We start from the raw sequence: 19,681 nt of genomic DNA on the forward strand, positions 1-19,681 counted from the left end.
TTGAGGGTCTGTGACCTTTAATTGACCCCGTCAAGAGGAATCATCACCTATACTGCAATCACCGTGAAAAAATGAAGAGGCGGGACACTGACACAAGAGTCGCCCCCACAAAACAGTGTCACGGATCTTATACGTTATTGTGTTTGTACTTATGCAATATGATTATATTGATCACTATCAGCATCAGCCAAACCGGATTCTCCTCACTTATGGTCCGTGGACCTGCTATTCTCAAGATGTCCACTAGATGTCCCTGTTACTTTCACTATCTGCCTGTGCTCGCTATCCACTTTGTGGCTGTTGCTGTATTCCTCTTGCCAGTTATCAGGGCCTGAGCCTGAAGTACCTTCAGGCGAAGACCCTATTATGTTTGCTCAGCAGAGCAACACATTAGCAGCACTAATTTTGAACTCTACTTTGCATTCTTTACTCGGGCTTCAATTCTGGAGGGCAAGGTTGGTGTTTCGTTGCTATTATTAGTAGTAGTATTGTGATTGAGGTTTCAAGTGAGGAAGCTGAAGGAAACCTGTTGGTTTTTTGCTTTCTCTTTTTGAGCGGAGAAAAAAAAATCAAAAGAAAACAACCAAATTGGTTGCAAATTCCCCCATAATATATTCGTATTGACCTCAGAGTGGCGCTGGATTAAAAATATTTATGTATTATTGCTTGTAAAGCCATACTGGTAAATTAGGAATAAACATCTCATGTCCATGTTTTGATGACTCCTTTTTAACAAATGCGCGCGTGTGTGTGTGTGTGTGTGTGTGAGTAAGTTGATCTGATGTAGGCGGAATGGTGGGAAAGAGAAGGCCGCACCCAGTAGCAACTACATAACAGAAGAAGAGCAAAACAAAAACACAAAGAGGCCCAAAATTTCATTTCATCATTTCATAAATGGCCATTCAGAACTGCTCTCATCGCTCGGATCTTCTGACTCACCACCGTAATCTAAAACACAAATGTAGAGTTCAACAGTCACATGTGAATCTGATGAAACTAGTTTTATATGATGATTATTACTGATACAACATCTAGTGATGGGTGTGGTTGAAATAAAACATTTAATACTCAGCCAATCATACAAGAATTTGCATTGTTTTGATTACGCAATAAAGTTGTAAACCACCTGCTTTGTGATTCTAACAGCAGTAGAAATAAATGCCTTGTCAGCTCAACTTAAATTCCAGTCGAATCTGCTACTGCTGAGCCTCAATGGATTTACAGAACACCCACATGCTTTAGTATTGTGCCACGGCTGTCACTGAATTATGAGTTTAACAAGTTAATTTGTGCAACACCTTTTTAATACGGCCAATGAAACTACTTCAACATGTGATACTTCATGGAAAAGCTAAAATAGATTAAACAGAGAAGGATAAAGACTTGAAATGTAGTTACAGTCCAATGAGAAATACGAATACCTGTGCTTTTATGAGGTAAAAAGCAGCTTTCCACAGAATGAAAGCCTTTATTTTAAAGAGGAGTAATCAGAAATAACCACCTGAAAGAAAATGTGTTTTTAGTCAAGACATGTTGAATTAAATCCCCTGAAAAAGTTTGCTTGAATGGCCTTAAAGGATTTGGAAAACGAATTCCAATGAGCAAAACATTCTAAAATTGCTTCACTGTTACACGCTGGCATTGGAGGTGACAGAGCAACAACACTGAAACTCCGCCTCCTTTCTCAACACCCTCGCTCTGCCAGCACGATACTGAGTTATTTTTTGGGTGATGAGGACACGTGTGTATAGAGCAGGTTTTGCTAAACTGCAGCTTCACCCTGTAATTTTGGACATTTCCTTGACTGGCTTTTGCCATTACACACCTCAGCACATCACATGGCATTTCACGGAAACCCCAGTTACATTTCCGCTGATGTGAAAGTAATAGCAGCCACAATGAGACAAATTTCTCTCCAGGCAAATGTTTCCCTGTATGTTGACACCTCACAACAAAAACAAATGATGTTTTATCTTCTCCTAGTTTGAAAGTAGATTATAAAAACAAAGAAAGAAACTTGTATTTCTTTACTGCAAAAGAGGAAATGTGCATTATGCGCAAAACAATCAACAGTGTTGGTAGATGTTAAAAACATATTTCTACGGCTTTGGACACATGAAAAATAAACTGAGACTACAACATTTTATTGTGTATATATTAAACTCAAATCAACCAAAAGCTATTTGATACACAATACATGTTTAAACTAGATAAGAGATTCTTCCCAGCTGATGTAAACATGTATTCCAATATGCAGGTGTACTGTATGTGGAGCAGATTTCCAAAACTTTTTCAAAGTTTTCTGGATTCATTTTTTCATAAAATTAAAAAAAAAAAATCAGGCCTTGAAATTTTAAGATCCAATGACTCTATTTGTGTCATACGACCTTTTAACAAGCTGTTAGGAAGCATTTCATTGTAATAGTTCTCCGATGGAAAAATAATAATAATAACACCAAATATTCCTTCTTGATCTATGAAGTTTCGTTATTGTGCTTTAATGTACATTTACATCAACAATGCATTCTTCTACATGCATTAAAATTTGTACCGTACCCTCTGAAGTCCATAAAAACTGATGAGTCAAACAGTGATAAAACCTTGTAAAGCAACGCCCATTTCTCACCAAACGAAAGTTAAGGGATATGCGGAAATAGCGGCGGCAGCAGGTAGAAGGATGCGACGGTCTGCCGGTTGTTTGGCATCGCAGACCCAGGCAGCTGCATGACTCCGGAGCCCCTCTTCACCTCTGCTTGTTGCAGGTAGGACGGCTGCCTTGTTTGTTTCTGCTCGGTGAAAGCTGCCGGTGCTTCACGTCACGGACAACCTGGGAATAAACTAAACATTTTAGCTAGAGTAGCAGCTTGGCTGTCACAGGGCACTTTTGTAGGGGTGAAACAGAGCTTAAATGTTGTATAACTATTTACTCGCCCGTCTTTAACCCCGAATACTTTATTTTTAATGGCTGTAATATCCGAGGTGTGTCTCAGGAGTGCACTCACCGAGCTGAAGTTAGCTGCGTAGCTGATGAAGACAAGCTAGTTAGCTAGTTAGCTGTTAGCACAGTAGATTTGACAGAGCTGTGACACACAGGTGATAAATGTCTTTATACTCTTAATAATAATAATAAACTCGTGTTTTTTTTTGTTGTTGTTAATAAATCATGTGTAAAGGTTACATCGGAAACAGGAAGTGACTGGCAGACAATGCATGTGATTACTTTATGTTTTAATCTAAGATTCTCTCTGAATAATGGGAAATCACTCTGTGCTTAGGGGGAAGGAAAGGGCCAAAAACATACTCGGTTATAGCTTTAAAAAAAAAGAAGAAGAAATCGCTTCATGATCGATGGAAAATCAGCACATTTATGACTTCTCATGAAAGGTGGGAAGCAAAAAGTATTTGTTGCTTTAACAATCATTGGTCAGTGCTCAGCTCCCTTGTTTTTTTTTTTTTGTATATTCCCTATGTATGTCATTAACGGCTCATTCAGACCTTTTAAAGTGCAACAATGCTCAAACGTGACTGCAACTCAGTGAAATCAAATTGCAAACAGCAGTACTCACAGGAATCACAATCTAACCACAGAGTAAAGTAAACACTAACATTTTTAGTGTAAGTATTATTGAAGTGTGCAAATCAAGTGAAGGTGGCACTGTTTTAATGACATGAAAAAGTTCACATCATGTGGAGGATTTGTTTGTCTGAATCTTGTTTTGAAATCTGTTTGCGTAGTTTGGAGTCGGGGGTCTGACGAGTCTGAGATAAGAGAATAATGATACAACCTGGTTGGTACATTATCATGAAGACAAACCTCAAGCTTTGTGTGCCAGTAATAGCTAGTCATCAAAATGCTAGTGAGCTAAATCAAGGTGCTGTGACCTTTATGGCATTCATGCTTGTGTTTGCCCTCTTTTTTTTTCTCTCTCTCTCTCTCTCTCTAGGGACTAGCTGCAAAACTACTGTAGGAGCCCTACCTTCTTTTGCAGGCGTTCAAGATAATTTTTTGTGTTTTGTACTCGAGTTATTATCAGAATTTAAAAAAAATTATCAACATACATTTGTAGTATTTTTCTTTTCATTATTGATTGACTAAACAGACCTCTGATTGGTGCAGGGACCATTGCATAGTTATTTCCATTCCAGTCTGTGTTTTCAGGTCAGTTTGTGAGGAAAGACTCAAAGTCCAAATGAAATAATCCTTGTTGCACCGGTAGTTGATGAGCAGAGTGACGCTGCATACGGTTTCCTGAGAAGGCCCAGAGTGGTAGAAAAGAAAGTGAAAGAATTCTGGTACTCAGGGGGGAGTATAAATGCACATTTCAGTTAAAATATTTTTTGCCTCTTTGCAGGGATCATTGAAGTCTGAAGATGAAGTGCCAAGATTGTCAACACTCTGTTTCAGTGACAGACAAGTTCTGCAGTCAGTGTGGCCTGAAGTTGTCTGCCCAGCCTGCAAAGACACAGGGTAAGAAGATTCATTTACAAAGGATTAGTTTAATCATATGTCCTTAAATAATTTAGGCAACAGAAGGTCAAAAGAATATTAAAAAGAGCACCTTTTTTATATGCATGATATAACAGCCTTTAGATTATAGTCAAGTTAATTTTATTTGTATGCGCCAAATCACAACAAAAGTTATCTCACGACACGTTACAGGTAGAGCAGGTCCAGTACCGCACTCTTTCAATTAATTTACACCCAACAGTTCTCCATCAGCAGTACATCCTGCAACAGCAGCGATGAAAACCTTCCTTTGAACAGGGAGGAACGTCGAGCAGATCCAGGCTCAATGGGGACGGCCCTCTGCTTTGACCGGTTGGGGGGAAAGAGAGCAGGAGAGCGAGACAGAGACAAAGACAGATAATGGAGAGAGACAGATATACAGAAGGAACGAGAGGGACAGAGAGAAAGGGAGGAGACTGACGGACAGATGGGGACGTGAGCAGGTGGAGCTACGGGTGGCCGCTTGAGCCTCTTCAGGTCTGCAGCCTCGTCCAGCAGCACCCGGGATCTGGGATGCGGGGAGCCCAAAGGCTCCGGAGAAGAAAATGAGTTAGTAACATATGAATATAGGAGGACAGAGAGGAGGAGAGAGAAGCCCAGTGCACCATGAGACATCCCTCGGCAGTCTCAGCCTATAGCAGCATATCTGAGGGCTAGTCTAAGCAAGACCTAACTATAAGCCTGATCAAAAAGGAAAGTCTTAAGTCTGCTCTTAAACGTATTATAGTTAGACTGAATTAGAACTCTGTGAGTCTCCCTTTCAACAATGTTTGGAGTGAGGCACCCTTGACTTTGTCTACAGAAATATAGTGCGGACTGATATGCATAACACAGCATCTTTAATGCAGGTACAGGACAACAGCCCAAGTCCTTAGTACCAGACCCGGATGGCCAACCTGATGAATCGGTGTCACAGAGGAATGTCCCACCTACGGCCAGCAAAGAGTCTAATAAATCACCAAAACGACCAAATCAAGAGACCCTCAATATTCCAAAGAAAAGGGTGAGTGTCAGAGTTTAATTTTTTTTTTTAACTGAATCAGAGTGAATTATAATCTTTCGTGAATTTATGATTGGAAAATATTTTAATTGCACAGGGCAGGGAGACATTCTTTATGCAAGACTGCTCCAAGAATGCTGTGATTTTCATTTATTATTATTATTATTATTATTATTATTATTATATTATTCTGACAAATGGAGCACTAAGTCAAGATTTCTTCATTCTGTCAGTCGTCACCATGCATTTTCACACTGAAGAAGTAGAATGGAACTAAAGTCATACTTTAAGTCTCACAATCCTCATTTCATCAATTGAACCACTTTAATATCTGAAGAAATCTGAAATATTTGTCTGTTATTAATACAAATCTATCTTTATTTACCTATATTAGTCTTCAGAAAATTTTGTTTAATTATTGATATCCTTTCTGGGTTTGATAGAGAAAAAAAAGAAGGAAGAACAAAAAAGGAAAAAACAGTGGACCCTCTGACGTGTCCCATGTGGGCACCGGGGACAACCTGGGGAAGAAGACGCAGGACGTCTCCTCTGATGGTGAAAGCTCAGATAATGCAATAGGCGACGCACTGGACTCACTCCAAGATGGTTTCTCCTCACTAGAGAGCCAGTCTAGTTCTTTGGCAGCAGACAACATGGCTGCACAGTCTGAAGACACTCAAGTCAGTCAGAATGGAAAAAATGCTGCCGCACTGAATGAAGCTCCAGGTAACCATATGGAGAAAGTGAATGAAACACGGAAATTAATTCAGGATCAGACATCCAAGACACCAGCAGATGACCCTCTGACTCAGAGCCCTGTTTCAAAGGAGAACAAGAATTTAACTCCCGAAGGCAAAGGGACCAATAATTCGAAAGATCCAAACTCGAATTTAACTCCCGAAGGCAAAGGGACCAATAATTCGAAAGATCCAAACGCGAATTTAACTCCCGAAGGCAAAGGGACCAATAATTCGAAAGATCCAAACTCGAATTTAACTCCCGAAGGCAAAGGGACCAATAATTCGAAAGATCCAAACTCGAATTTAACTCCCGAAGGCAAAGGGACCAATAATTCGAAAGATCCAAACTCGGGTGGAGAAAAGACAAGTGACACAGTCACCACCACACAGCCTACACTGGATCAGAATGCCAATGTGGACCCAAGTATGAAACTGACAGGACAAACCAAAAAGAGAGGAAAAAATCAGCAGGATCAAAAACCGAAGCAAGCTGCTCAAAAAATGGTTTTTGGTTCTCCAACATCATCCAAGGTAACTATCCCTGAAGTATGTAAGATATTAGTAACAATAAGCAGACCTACATGTGTGGGGCTGTTTATAACACACATGTCATGCTACTCGCAGAGACAGGCTGCACATGTGGGCTCCAGCGTGGACCCGCAGGTTGAGGCAGTAGAGCGCATGGTGGTTGAGAAGTCCGAGAGCACAGAGGGCTTGACCGCCGGACGAACTCCGGACAATGACAAGGAAAGTGTCAGAGGCCCTAAGGGTAACGCAGAATCCAAAGCCCCGGCTGGACCTCCACCCAAAAAGTGAATGAGATAGTTGGACACATTTTCTTCAGATCTACTCATCACATTTTCGTTCTGTTTATCTTGCTTAGCAATTCTGACATTGATCCACTTTTGCTTTTTAGGCCGATCCAGAACAACACCATTGCTTCCCGTGACAGACTCACAATTTACTTCCATGCAGTTCTCTCCAAACATTTTAAATTTGACCCAAGTGTTGATCACATTTTCATCAGAGCTGGTTCCCTTATAGGGTCATGGGACGACAATACAGTTGAGCTGGGTGTGACAAGGTAATTGGGAATGAATGAGTTAGGTGGGGATTTAGTCTGTGTATGTCCCCAGAAGTATTGGGCACAGTTTTCCTCTGGACAAAAACCAAGCCTGGTTACACCACTTACACTTGACTTTCCTGTTTACACAGGGATCTGGAAGAGCATGGGTTTTTGGTGGAAGGCAGTCTGACAACAAAGAAAAGTGACACTGTATCCGTCTCAATACCATACAAATATGTTGTCTACAAGAAAAATAAGGAAAAATATGAGTACGAGTTCATATACAAGATGGATTCTAAGGAGCACCCTACCAACAGATGCTTGTTTGTCAAGTCCCACCTGGTCACTGAAGATGGTAAATGTAACCTTCCCTTAGTCAAGCTACTACATAAATGCCTCTATGCTATTTTCTGATACTGTTTTACTCCACAGTTAAAATCTTGTATCTTTTTTTTTTGGTGGTGGTGTTGTTTTTAAGGGGACTGGCATCAGTATGATGACATCATCTGCACAGAGCCATCGAAGAACGTGTTAAAGCGTCTCAAAGAGGCCGTATGGCCAGAACAAAGGCAGACCCTGGTTCAAGGCAGAGAGATTGCTGGGAAAATAATGCTGGGGACGATATTTGATCTTCTCAGGAGCTGGAATGACACTAATTTAAAAAGTTTTTTGGTTCAACTGAATCAGTTCTTTCAGACTTACGGGAACCCATTTGTTTATGAGGAAACCCATAAGAAATGGATTTCCTTAGAATACGGAGAAGAGCAGGTAAGTTGAGTTTTTACGTACAAAGTGAAGGTGCACCACAGTTTGGCTAAATCAGCCTCTCTGGTTTAATCTCCTAGGTCAGGGGGATGCTTAAGGAATTCATGCAGATGAATGTGATGCCTCAGTTGCTGAAGGACAGGGACATCGAGAGACCATACATTGAGGATCCTTTGAGAGCGGCTGTGATCATGCTGTATGTGTGTAGACAGTTCAGTATCAAACTGAATAATTCTGAGCTGAGTCAGCTCTGCACTGAGCTGTGTTTACCCAGACTGGACAGAGACAACTTCCTCCAGTACTGGAGGGATTTTTCACTGGATGGTGCCATTCTCAACAAGTGAGGACTAAACTTTTTTTTTTATTATTATTATTTCTTTCTGTTATCATATATATGTTGTGAATTTCCTGACCCTCATAAAACTATCTTTTTTTTTTAGGCTGCCACAAATGCTGATTTATCTCATAAACACCGTGAAAAAAGCAGGAATGCCCCGATGGATTTTGGCCTTACCACTCCTTCACCTCTTCAAAGGTACCGCAAAGCCCTTTGAGGTCCCAGCTTCTAGAAACCGGAAGTATTGCTTATCATGGGCAGGTTTGGAAGGAATTGAAATAGGCTTGGCACCACAGCACAACATGAGCAGTCAAGACAGAAGGTGAGAGCACCCCTAGTTGTGCCAAACCAGATCTTAGACGTATATTCTCTCATGGCACTGAACTGTTTTTGGTTGCTCTTCTGTTTTCAGGGCTCTGGTGAATCAGGTGAAAAACCACAGTCACTTGATGGAGATCGACCCACTTGTAGTTCGATCCTGCTCTTACCTGATGACACTTGATGATCTGATGGATTGTAGCACCAACATTAAGATTGAGCTTTTGGACATGCTTCATATCTCTATGATGAAAGCTCCTCAGGAAATTTCCTACAGTAGCTTTCAGGTAAGTGGAAACTGATATTTTCTGGTTTAAAATAAAAAAATGAAAGGGGGGGGGTTGCTGGTATGGCACCCTGTGTTGCCTTTAACTCTGTTGGACATCTGTACGGACACAATGAATGCTCCAGATCAGCTGAATTAACACTCTTTTGTTTTCTCCCTCACAGAATGTATCTGACATTCTGTCACACATCCAATCAAATCTCATTGAGGAAAAATACAGGTGATTTGCTTGAAATATTACAGATTCAATGGCACTCTGCAACATTTAGTATGGTTTTACTATTCGAGGGACAGTTCAACCAAAAATGAAAGCTCAGTCATGATTTACTTACCCTGTGCTGATGGAATTTGTTGATAGAGTCATTTTATGTTTTTTTTTGTTTATTAAATATATCTACTTTAATTGTTTTGGGAGACGACTGCGACACCTTTTTTTCTGTAAAAATCCAACGAGTATTAGGTGATCAACAAAGTAAATATGTGCATTGGAATATTAATGCTCTCATCTTTTTATTTTGTTAGGGATTTCAGTGAGGCCTACAGGCGAGAGTGCCTGGGAATGGCAGTGAGGCTGCTAGAGAAGATCTGCAAAGGGGCCAAGTACACATCTTATACCAACTTCTCTGATGTCCCTGTCGCTTGTATGAACTTGGTTGCATCAGTGTCAGACTTTGTTGGATACAACAAGCAACAGGTAGGTGGAAAGCCTTTGATGCAAACCGCGCCCAGTTGGATTATGTATTGCTAATCTTAAATAATAATTCACATTTAGGAGACTAAAAGAGACGAAGAGCAGCGATATGCAAAAGACATGGTGGTCTCTCAGGCGATGGTCATTATGAGGGATTGGATCAATTCATCCTTAAGAAAGGATTTGCTCAACAGGGGTTTGACCTCCTTTTACCAAAGGGTTGATGCTACAGCAGAGATTGAAGTGAGCCGAGTCAATTTCTTGAATAAACTATAAATTATACAGATGGACAGTCATAATCCAACACTATTGCAGGATGATTTTTGAGTTTGTTTCATTGGTTGTGTAGGTGTGGAACAACATAATCTCTATTGACTTCAAAGATGAAGATTGCACAAAAGAGTGGAGAGAGAAGTTCTCCATAGACTTTGAGGGCAAGTTCAAACAGGTATATCCTTGGTGAATATTTATTAATTTGACCAAATATTATGTGGTTATTTAACATTGCATGTATATTTTAGGGAAATGCTCTGGATCAAATAGAGTTCTACTGCACAAAGATGGAGGAACTCAGTGGTACCCATCCACATGTGGCTGGTAGTATTGAGAAGTGTGCTCTTGAGGCAGTTGGTTCTGTGTGTCAGGTATGACAACTTCATTTCACTTTAAACCTTTCAAATTCATCGTAGTTTATGATCGTTCTGGCCGTTTCCAATAAATCCAATCTACGCCCTCCCTTCTCTCGTCACTGGAGAACATTGTTCATCAACGCAAGACACTAACAGTTTCTTCCTGCAGTCTAACAGGCCAACTTTTTGAGTGCTAGTACGTGTATATTTTGGTCTCTGATGTCTCCACTAACACACAAACTATGGAACAAAAATGAGGATTTTTGTGTGGGCTGGCTTGTTTTGTAGTTCTGTGATTCAACGAGTCATTAAGATTTGATTCCCCTAAAAACAACACAAGGCACTTCAATCAACTTTTAACCGCTCTTGCATGCTCCACTCATGCAGGGAGGCTCACTAGGAAAGTTGCATACCATGACTCCTTTTATGAAACGCTTAAAGAAGGAAAGAAAAACCCTCATACAACAAACATGACACACCTCTGCACCTAGAGTTCCCAAACCGATTGCCATTCCATACTTAAATAATTCCGTATTTATTCAGATAATTTACACTTTTCACATTTGCACTGTTGTTCTATTGTCTCACACTAAAATGTAAATCCTCATAGATGACTATATTTGTTTTTACATACGTCTGTTTTTTAAACACTTGCTTTCTTTTGTCTAGCAGATTGTCCTTTTAACTTTGTGTACTTTGACAAATTGAAAAACCAGAGTGTTTAAGTTTTTCTCTGTTTTCCCTGACATGCAGTCCAAGTCTGAGGGCAAACTGTTCGAAAAGATCAAGATAAACTTGAAGTTCCCAAAACTCATCTCAGCCATTATCCAGAAATCCTGGCCGAGGGACCATCAAGGAAATTATCAGGAAGACAATGGAGTGGTCCTTCAGCACCTCCTCTCCTGGAATGCTGCTAAAGATGTTTTCCAACTATATGGTATTGTCTCAGAATATTAAGCAAAGTTTAAGACATTGATCCCGGGCCTCAGCTAATGACCTTAAGGTATAAATGACTCTGACATACAGTTTCTCTCATTTTAGGTGCAGAAGAACAGCTGATTGAGAAGCTATCCCAAGATGCCAGAGATAGAATCACTACAGCTGTATCATCCTTCAGAGCTGTCAAAAATCAGTTTGTTCATGGAGACATTAAGATCAGCTTGCTCAGAATCATTTTGAAGAAGAAGGATGCATTCTTAGAACTGCTGAAGATCGGTAATACTCATACTCTGACCATTAAAAAGAAAAAAAAAATCTCTAAACTGTGTTGCAGGAAACTAATATAGAAACACCAAAATGCGTGTGGGGTTTGTCATTTACAGATTGTCTCTCTGAGATTGAACAATACAAGGATCATGCTAAAATGAAGATGCTATTGCAATGCAGACAAGATGAAGTTGATGCTGTGTACCACGAGAAGGAGCTGGTGGACATCATGTTAACAATGTGCCACAAACTTGAGGAGCACATGACAGGTAAGATGGTTGTGTCAGGAGAAGAGGTCTGCTTGGTTTGAACATGATGCATTTGTAGCAAATGATAACTTATTTCATTTCAATGATAGTTGATGTTGCTGACATCGAAGCAGAACAGCAAGTCAACATTGAGACGATGCATCTCGGTGATTTCATGGAGGTTCATCCCTTCAACCAGCTTCCCTCACCTCTGGCGGGTATTGTCACCTACTTCAGTCTTGATGAAAAGATGAAAGACATGTCAGAGGAGCTGTACACATTCAAAGACAGCTACATATTCAAGATGTGTTGGGAGAGACAAGCCAGACTCTTGACCACTGGAGAAATGGATGGTGCTAACCCCATTGAGGGCAAAGTGGACATGATTGCAATACCAGAAACTATTTATGATGACATTTTTGAGCCTTGCTTTAAGTATTACAAAGGCATCTACAGGTGTCTCAAGAATGGCAGTATAAAACTCGAGAAGGTCAACCGTCTTTTCAGAGATTTTAAGGGCAAGTACAAAGACCTTGCACAAGAACTGGAGATTATGTGCAGAATAGACAAGTCAACAGGCAAACCATGGATCCACAGCAGGGTTCAACAGATTGAGCAGTATCATGGACTCCATTTAGCTGTGGCTGCAGCTCAAATTATCATGATGGTCAAAGAGACACTTTGTCTCCAAGGGGACTTCAGGGCACTGGAGACGCTCACAAAAGTTGTAAGTGGCAATCCAAAACAATTACGCTTGGTGAAATACTGAGAAACAGTCACTTGATTGTATTCTCCCCTTTAGAATCACAGAGACTTCCAAAGAGAAGAGCTCAACCGGATTGACAATGACTTGATGCAGGCAAAAATGGTCCTGGTGGACATCACTGAGCCCCGCAGACTTTGCTTACAGGAGCTGGGACTCCGAAGACACTTTGTAAAATGGCTAAAAGATGCTCTTGAAGGTGAGAGTCATTTATTGACAGTTGTTTGAATCATATGTGGACCAGTTACTCAAAAAAACGAATTTATGTATTTATTTTTTAAGTAAATATTTAATTTATTTTCAGACATAAATGAGCTGAAGGTGTTTGTTGACCTGGCCTCCATTTCTGCGGGAGAAAATGACATGGATGTGGACCGTGTGGCTTGCTTCCATGATGCTGTCCTCGGCTACTCTTCAATGCTGTATGAACTAAAACCTGATGCAGATTTCAACATCTTCCAAGAGGTGCTGAAGAAACTCTGGAGAGCTTTGGAGAATGACAGTAACCTACCAAAGAAATTGGTAAGAAGACTTCTTGTTTATACTGCAAAAGTACTTTACATGAGAGATATTGAATGACTGTTAATCTGAATTAGAGTAGTTTTTTTTTTCTAAAATTTCAAATGTCCCAGCTATATCAGTCTTTGACTTTTCTTTTTTTTTAAATTTTTGCTATTCTCACGATAGATGACCTCCAAATATAGAGGAACTGTTAATTATCCAAATAGATATAACTTGCTGTTTATGATGTATTGATAATAGACAATAGAAGTCAGCTTTGTTGTACAGTCTTTTTATTAACCCCGACCTTGTGAAACCTGAAATTTTCTTTCATAGCGGGACAGTGCACGCCATTTGGAATGGCTGAGGACAGTGAAGGACAGTCATGGGTCTGTGGAGCTGTCTTCTCTCTCATTAGCATCAGCTATCAACAACAAGGGTATCTACCAGATAAATGCAAAATCTGTAAAAAAGGTAAACGATTAAAAAAAAAACCACAGCATATAGGTGTCCATTACAGTGTACACTACAAAATTCATACCTGAGCGTATCCTTCTGTTTTACCATCCAGTTGAGTCTCGACACTGCCCTGAAGCTGCAGATTCCAGAGGAGCATGATGAGGGGTGTCCCATGCGCACTTATTCACTTGATGATCTGCGGGAGCTGCAGAATAAACTCATGCTCATGTCTGGGAAAGGGGATCAAGGGCAGAATGAAGTTGATCAATTTGCAGAGGTTTCTCTTCCTTTTTTATTTGGTTAACAATTGACAATCCTTTATAGTAGAAAGTGCTATTGTTGTACTTTGATGCTGTGACTGCATTTACTATGATAACCAGACATAATTCATCCTTTTTGAGTTATCTGGACACTCAGATGTGCAAGCTCTAATTCTGCTAAAGATGAATATTAGGTTCTATATGAGACCATGCTTATATTACTGAGCTGTCATATGTGAGATCTTAAACATGGAACTTTCTCAAATTGCATTATTTTCTTAATGAAGAAGAAACTGACACAAAATAAAAACACTAAAGTTTTTCCTGACTTTAAGTTTCCATTTATTTTTCAGGTGTTTGCTGGTGTTCAAAGACTAGCGGAAGCATTCATTGCCCTCTACACTGCTGGGAATCCTCTTTTCAGACACTGGGAAGCTCAAATCAACTGCTCCTCAAACAGAGAGCAATCCTGCATTACGATAAGCTTCAACCTGGATGGTGGTCCCAAGGTTGTCATGGTGCAGGGCAGCATAGAAGAGCAACTTCCTGAACTTTGCAGGAAGATGGAGAAATGCCTAGACTATTGGAGGGATTTTGTGGACAAACAGAGATCACAGTATTACTACTTGAACTACTATACAGCTGAACAGATTGTGTACCTATGCAGCGAGCTGTCACAGCAAAATGTGACCAATGTGGAGGACCAAGTTCTCATGATGCTCTCCTTTATCAAGCCAAATTGCACTATCTCAGACTTGAGGGAGGTCTGGCATACACTCCAGTATGAAATCCTCACCACTCCACAAGAACAAAATGAGGACATCGAATTCCAGACTTTTGCTGTTGTGCCAAGTCATGAGCTTGGAGCCCTCAGTGGAGGGTTAGATCCTCTGCCAGATCTTGTGGAACAAGCAAATGATTTGCTAAATTTTGATCTTATATGGAATGCTTACATGAAAGACATGAAGAATTTTCTTCCATACATTCTTGACTTAAAACATCTTGGAAGACTGTTAGAAATACTGGCAACCAAAAATGATGAAGGAAAAGAAGACATCTCTGAAGAGAATGCTGGGATGTTCGTAAAAAGGAAGCTCCCTAAAGGCCTGACCCCTGGAGATCCAAACCTCATTGTTTGCCCGCATGAGGAAGTCTTAACTTCTTGCATCTCCATTTATATGAGTAGCGAAGATGAGATACTTCCTACTTATGATGAAGTTCTCCTGTGCGATTCCTCAACAACTTATGAACAGGTGGAGCTATTCCTCAGACGCTGTCTTAGTGCAGGCTACAAGGGACAGAAGATATACACTCTACTGTATGGGGATCTGCTTTCTTATGATGTGAGCTCCAAATGTGAGAACTTCTTTCAACGTATGAAAACGCAGAGCAGCAAAGACTACAGACTTGTCATCATTTGCAGTTCAGAAAGAGAGCATTCCTACCTTCCATCAGCATTCAGCCAGTACAGATTGCACATGGTTCCCCAGGAACCATTGGAAAAGGTCCAGAGATACCTCCACAAACACTTTGTGGTTCCAGAAGATCAGTGCAGTGCTGCAGCTGCATTCAAAGATCGCCTGTGTGTTGGAGTTGTCTCATCAAAAAGGGCTGGTGTTGGTGTGTATAAATTATTTGTGTATTTCAGTTTTCTGAAATTATAGCAGTTGTGATTTATAAGAACTTCAAAGATTGTTAGTGCTTGTTACATTTTTTTTTTTACTTTTCAGGTAAATCTCTCTATATCAAGAGGCTCTATGAAAAACTGACACTTTGTTCCAAAAAGGCCTCAGTGATGAAATGTATTCGCTTGATTGAACCTAAAGTTGATGAGAATGCTATCCTTCAGTCCCTGTTGAATATCCCCAAGAGGAGGGAACTCTCAGTGTTCCACTTTGATGTCACATCATCGGTAAAAATATGAGTCACTGTGAATTTAATGCTTAGAACACCATACCGTATATGTCAAGACCACTAATTAAGTGTTTGATTTTCACATTTGTTTTAAAAGGTGCAGAAAGGAATCCAAGAGTTCCTTTTCAAATTGTTGATCCTGCGTTATCTAATGGACTCTGAGGGCAAGATGTGGAAGTGCAGCAACAAGCAGCTGTATGTCATAGAGTTCTTAGAGCCAACTGTCAAGCCAACAAGAAATGTGTCACGACAGGCAAGTGTTCCCAGTTAAGCATTGACACTACTATTATGTGCTCCAATATTCTATACTTACCTTGAGTGAGTGTCTTTTTTTTTGTTTGTTTGTTTTCAACCTAGACTCAAACTGTGAAAAGCTCATTCACAGACGTGTTCCCAAATATTGTCTGCCGGCCACCAAAAGAGGTGCTGATGATAGAAATGAGGAAGCTTGAACATCCCAACATTGTGAGCTCCGAAGACCCAATGATGGATGACCAAGAATTCAGGAGTGAAGCCTTCCAGCGGCCATACCAGTATCTCATGCGGTTTCATAACCATATTGATCTAGATACATTCACATATCAGAGTTTTGAAGGGACACATGTGGAATGTCTTCAGATGCTTCTCATGCACTGCGGCATTATGGACCCATCCTGGGCAGAATTGAGAAATTTTGCATGGTTTCTTAACCATCAGCTGAAAGACTGTGAGACTTCATTTTTTTGTGATGCCTCTTTAACTGGAGACACGCTTGCTGGATTCAAAACCTTTGTGGTCGATTTCATGATTCTGATGGCAAAGGATTTTGCCACTCCATCACTCAGCATCTCTGACCAGAGTCCCGGCAGGTTACAGATGGATCTGACTGGTGTCCAACATGAAGATTTGGCTCCTTTTTTGATCAGAAAGAGATGGGAAACAGAACCACATCCATACATCTTCTTTAACGATGACCACATGTCTATGACTTTCATTGGTTTTCACCTACAGCCCAATGGACAGAACTCTGTTGATGCCATTGAGCCCTCCTCTGGAAGAGTGATTAAAAAGAATGTCATGACTAAGGCGTTGTTTGAAGGCCTTAGGCTGCAGAAAGTCCCTTTCAACATGAACTTTGATAACCTTGCTAGAGGTGAGCAGATTGAGTGGATCTGCAATGTTCTTGGTATCCAGTGGCCTCATGACCCTGATGAAACATATGAGCTCACAACTGACAATGTACTGAAGATACTTGCAATCCATATGCGGTTCAGGTGTGGAATCCCTGTCATCATAATGGGAGAGACGGGATGTGGCAAGACGAGACTCATCAAATTTCTGTGTGAGTTACGGAGGAGTGGAACTGCCACAGAAAACTTGAAACTCATCAAGGTGCATGGTGGGACAACCTCAGAAATGATTTACACCAAAGTAAGAGAAGCTGAAGACATGGCATCTATCAATAACCAAAAGTATAGGCTGGACTCTGTTCTCTTCTTTGACGAGGCAAACACAACAGAGGACATCAGCAGTATTAAGGAAGTCCTTTGCGACAAGACAGTCAGGGGAGAGGATTTGAAACCAAACAGTGGACTGCAGATTATTGCAGCATGTAACCCATACCGAAAGCACACAGATGAGATGATTAAGAGGCTAGAATCTGCTGGACTTGGGTACAGAGTTCGAGCGGAGGAAACTGATGAAAAACTTGGATCCATTCCTCTCCGGCAGTTAGTGTATAGAGTTCAAGCGTTACCCCCAAGCATGATCCCACTGGTGTGGGACTTCGGACAGTTGAATAACCACACAGAGAAAATATACATCCAGCAGATTGTGAACCGAGTGGTGAAAAGCAAAGCAATTAATCAAAGTTACATCAAGTGGATCACAGATGTTCTTTCAGTGTCACAGAAGTATATGCGGAAAAGAAAAGATGAATGTAGCTTTGTTAGCCTGAGAGATGTGGAACGCTGCATGCTGGCTTTTGTGTGGTTCTATGACAACCATGTCATGTTTTTCGCTGAGCTCGAACATTTCAACAACCAAAATACAAAGGAAACTGAAGGGATACAGCCTGAGGCCAGAGATTCCGTGTTCTGGTCTTTAATCATGGCCATAGGAGTGTGCTACCATGCTTGCCTGGAAGACAAATATAAATACAGAGAGAAAGTTAGCGAATGCCTACCACCAATATACAGCCCTGCACAAGTACTGCAGGAAATTTCTCTCATGCAGGATCTACTCCTGAGCGGTGTGCCAATGGGGGATACTATTGCAAGAAACAGTGCCCTCAAAGAGAACGTCTTTATGATGGTTCTCTGCATTGAGCTCCGAATCCCTCTCTTCTTGGTTGGAAAACCTGGAAGTTCAAAATCTCTTTCTAAAACTTTGGTGGCAGATGCAATGCAGGGCCAAGCTTCTCATTCTGACCTCTACAAAAAGCTCAAACAGATCCACTTGGTGTCCTTTCAGTGTAGCCCTCACTCAACACCAGAAGGCATCATCAACACATTTAAGCAATGTGGGCGTTTCCAGGAAGGAAAGAACTTGAATGAGTACATTTCAGTTGTGGTCCTTGATGAGATCGGGCTGGCTGAGGATTCCCCAAAGATGCCCTTGAAAACCCTTCATCCGCTGCTTGAAGAGGGGTGCATTGATGATGACCCACTTCCACACAAAAAGGTTGGGTTCATTGGCATCTCCAACTGGGCGTTAGACCCTGCAAAGATGAACAGAGGTATCTTTGTGTCTCGGGGCGACCCTGATGAGAAGGAACTCATTGATAGTGCGAAAGGCATATGCTCATCTGATGCAATGGTTTTGGAGATGGTCTCTGATTTTTTCAGAGCCTTTGCAGGATCCTATTTAAACATCAGTCAGGAGCAAGGGAAAGGGTTTTTTGGTCTACGTGACTATTATAGCTTGATTAAGATGATTTTTGCATTGGCCAAATCTTCCCAACAGAAGCCAACAGCTGAAGAGATTGTAAAAGCAGTGTTGAGAAATTTCAGCGGCAAGGATGATGTGGATGCAGTTTCTGTTTTTACCACAAGACTAAAGATTGCACCAGACCTGGAAAACATCAGTGCTATTGAGTTTGTCAATGACAACATTCGAGCAGTTGGACAGGATGAAGAATGTCGCTACCTACTGGTGCTAACAAAAAATTATGCAGCCTTACAGATCCTGCAGCAAACCTTCTTCTCAGAAAGTGGTCAGCCAGAAATAATCTTTGGATCCAGCTTCCCAAAAGACCAAGAGTATACCCAAATCTGCAGAAACATCAACAGAGTAAAGATCTGCATGGAAACAGGCCAAACTGTTGTGCTCCTAAATTTGCAAAACCTCTATGAAAGTCTCTATGATGCTCTCAACCAATATTATGTCTTTTTGGGAGGACAAAAATATGTGGACCTTGGACTGGGAACCCACCGTGTCAAATGCCGAGTGCACAGAGACTTCCGGCTTATTGTCATTGAAGAAAGAGAAGTGGTCTACAAACAGTTCCCAGTACCTCTAATTAACAGGCTGGAGAAACACTACCTGGATATCCACACTGTCCTTAAAACTGAGCAGAAGAGGATGGTGAGCGAATTGGAGAGATGGGCGATGCTCTTTGTCAACAGCCGAAACCTTGCAGAACCTCAGACATACAAGTGCCACCTGCCAGATGTCTTCATTGGCTACCACTCAGACACATGTGCTTCTGTGGTTCTTCAAGTAATGGAGATGCAGAGGGAATGTGCGGACATTTCGGATCTCGAGAGGAGAGTACTTGATGAGGCCAAACTCCTACTGCTCAAATGTGCAACACCAGACTCTGTGGTGCGGTTGGACTGCACCGGCCTTCCTAAAGTTGAGAGTGAATATCTAGCAAAGGTCTATTTTGAAGAGCTGAATAACAGCTGTTTAGCGGACTTCATTCTTGCTCACGCACGGCAGGAGGTCCACTGCTTCTCCTTCACTGAGGTAACTAACATTATCATATAATACCAGTGACACATATTAAAAG

The 19,681-nt window shown here is 41.0% G+C and overlaps 1 protein-coding gene across 1 annotated transcript in view; it reads left to right on the plus strand.

Moving 5' to 3' along the window:
* The first annotated feature begins 2,614 nt into the window (after positions 1 to 2,614).
* Positions 2,615 to 19,681, plus strand: part of LOC147245076 (E3 ubiquitin-protein ligase rnf213-alpha-like) — a 31,001-nt gene continuing 13,934 nt past the window's right edge. The window contains exons 1-28 of the mRNA XM_086183995.1: positions 2,615 to 2,762; positions 4,353 to 4,468; positions 5,356 to 5,510; positions 5,951 to 6,778; positions 6,872 to 7,059; positions 7,164 to 7,331; positions 7,463 to 7,668; positions 7,792 to 8,081; positions 8,159 to 8,418; positions 8,519 to 8,737; positions 8,828 to 9,020; positions 9,184 to 9,239; positions 9,542 to 9,713; positions 9,792 to 9,953; positions 10,060 to 10,158; positions 10,232 to 10,354; positions 11,093 to 11,276; positions 11,381 to 11,554; positions 11,662 to 11,814; positions 11,904 to 12,520; positions 12,596 to 12,755; positions 12,861 to 13,078; positions 13,394 to 13,531; positions 13,629 to 13,793; positions 14,130 to 15,396; positions 15,507 to 15,688; positions 15,788 to 15,943; positions 16,048 to 19,638. Of these exons, the coding sequence (XP_086040121.1) occupies positions 4,372 to 4,468; positions 5,356 to 5,510; positions 5,951 to 6,778; positions 6,872 to 7,059; positions 7,164 to 7,331; positions 7,463 to 7,668; positions 7,792 to 8,081; positions 8,159 to 8,418; positions 8,519 to 8,737; positions 8,828 to 9,020; positions 9,184 to 9,239; positions 9,542 to 9,713; positions 9,792 to 9,953; positions 10,060 to 10,158; positions 10,232 to 10,354; positions 11,093 to 11,276; positions 11,381 to 11,554; positions 11,662 to 11,814; positions 11,904 to 12,520; positions 12,596 to 12,755; positions 12,861 to 13,078; positions 13,394 to 13,531; positions 13,629 to 13,793; positions 14,130 to 15,396; positions 15,507 to 15,688; positions 15,788 to 15,943; positions 16,048 to 19,638 (10,221 nt within the window). The 5' untranslated portion in view covers positions 2,615 to 2,762; positions 4,353 to 4,371. The remainder of the gene's footprint in view (positions 2,763 to 4,352; positions 4,469 to 5,355; positions 5,511 to 5,950; positions 6,779 to 6,871; positions 7,060 to 7,163; positions 7,332 to 7,462; positions 7,669 to 7,791; positions 8,082 to 8,158; positions 8,419 to 8,518; positions 8,738 to 8,827; positions 9,021 to 9,183; positions 9,240 to 9,541; positions 9,714 to 9,791; positions 9,954 to 10,059; positions 10,159 to 10,231; positions 10,355 to 11,092; positions 11,277 to 11,380; positions 11,555 to 11,661; positions 11,815 to 11,903; positions 12,521 to 12,595; positions 12,756 to 12,860; positions 13,079 to 13,393; positions 13,532 to 13,628; positions 13,794 to 14,129; positions 15,397 to 15,506; positions 15,689 to 15,787; positions 15,944 to 16,047; positions 19,639 to 19,681) is intronic.

This window comes from Aulostomus chinensis, chromosome 18 (assembly GCF_037954235.1).
Source record: "Aulostomus chinensis isolate RoL2024-O1b breed Wild chromosome 18, RoL_Achi_v1.0, whole genome shotgun sequence".
NCBI classification, from domain to species: Eukaryota; Metazoa; Chordata; class Actinopteri; order Syngnathiformes; family Aulostomidae; genus Aulostomus; species Aulostomus chinensis.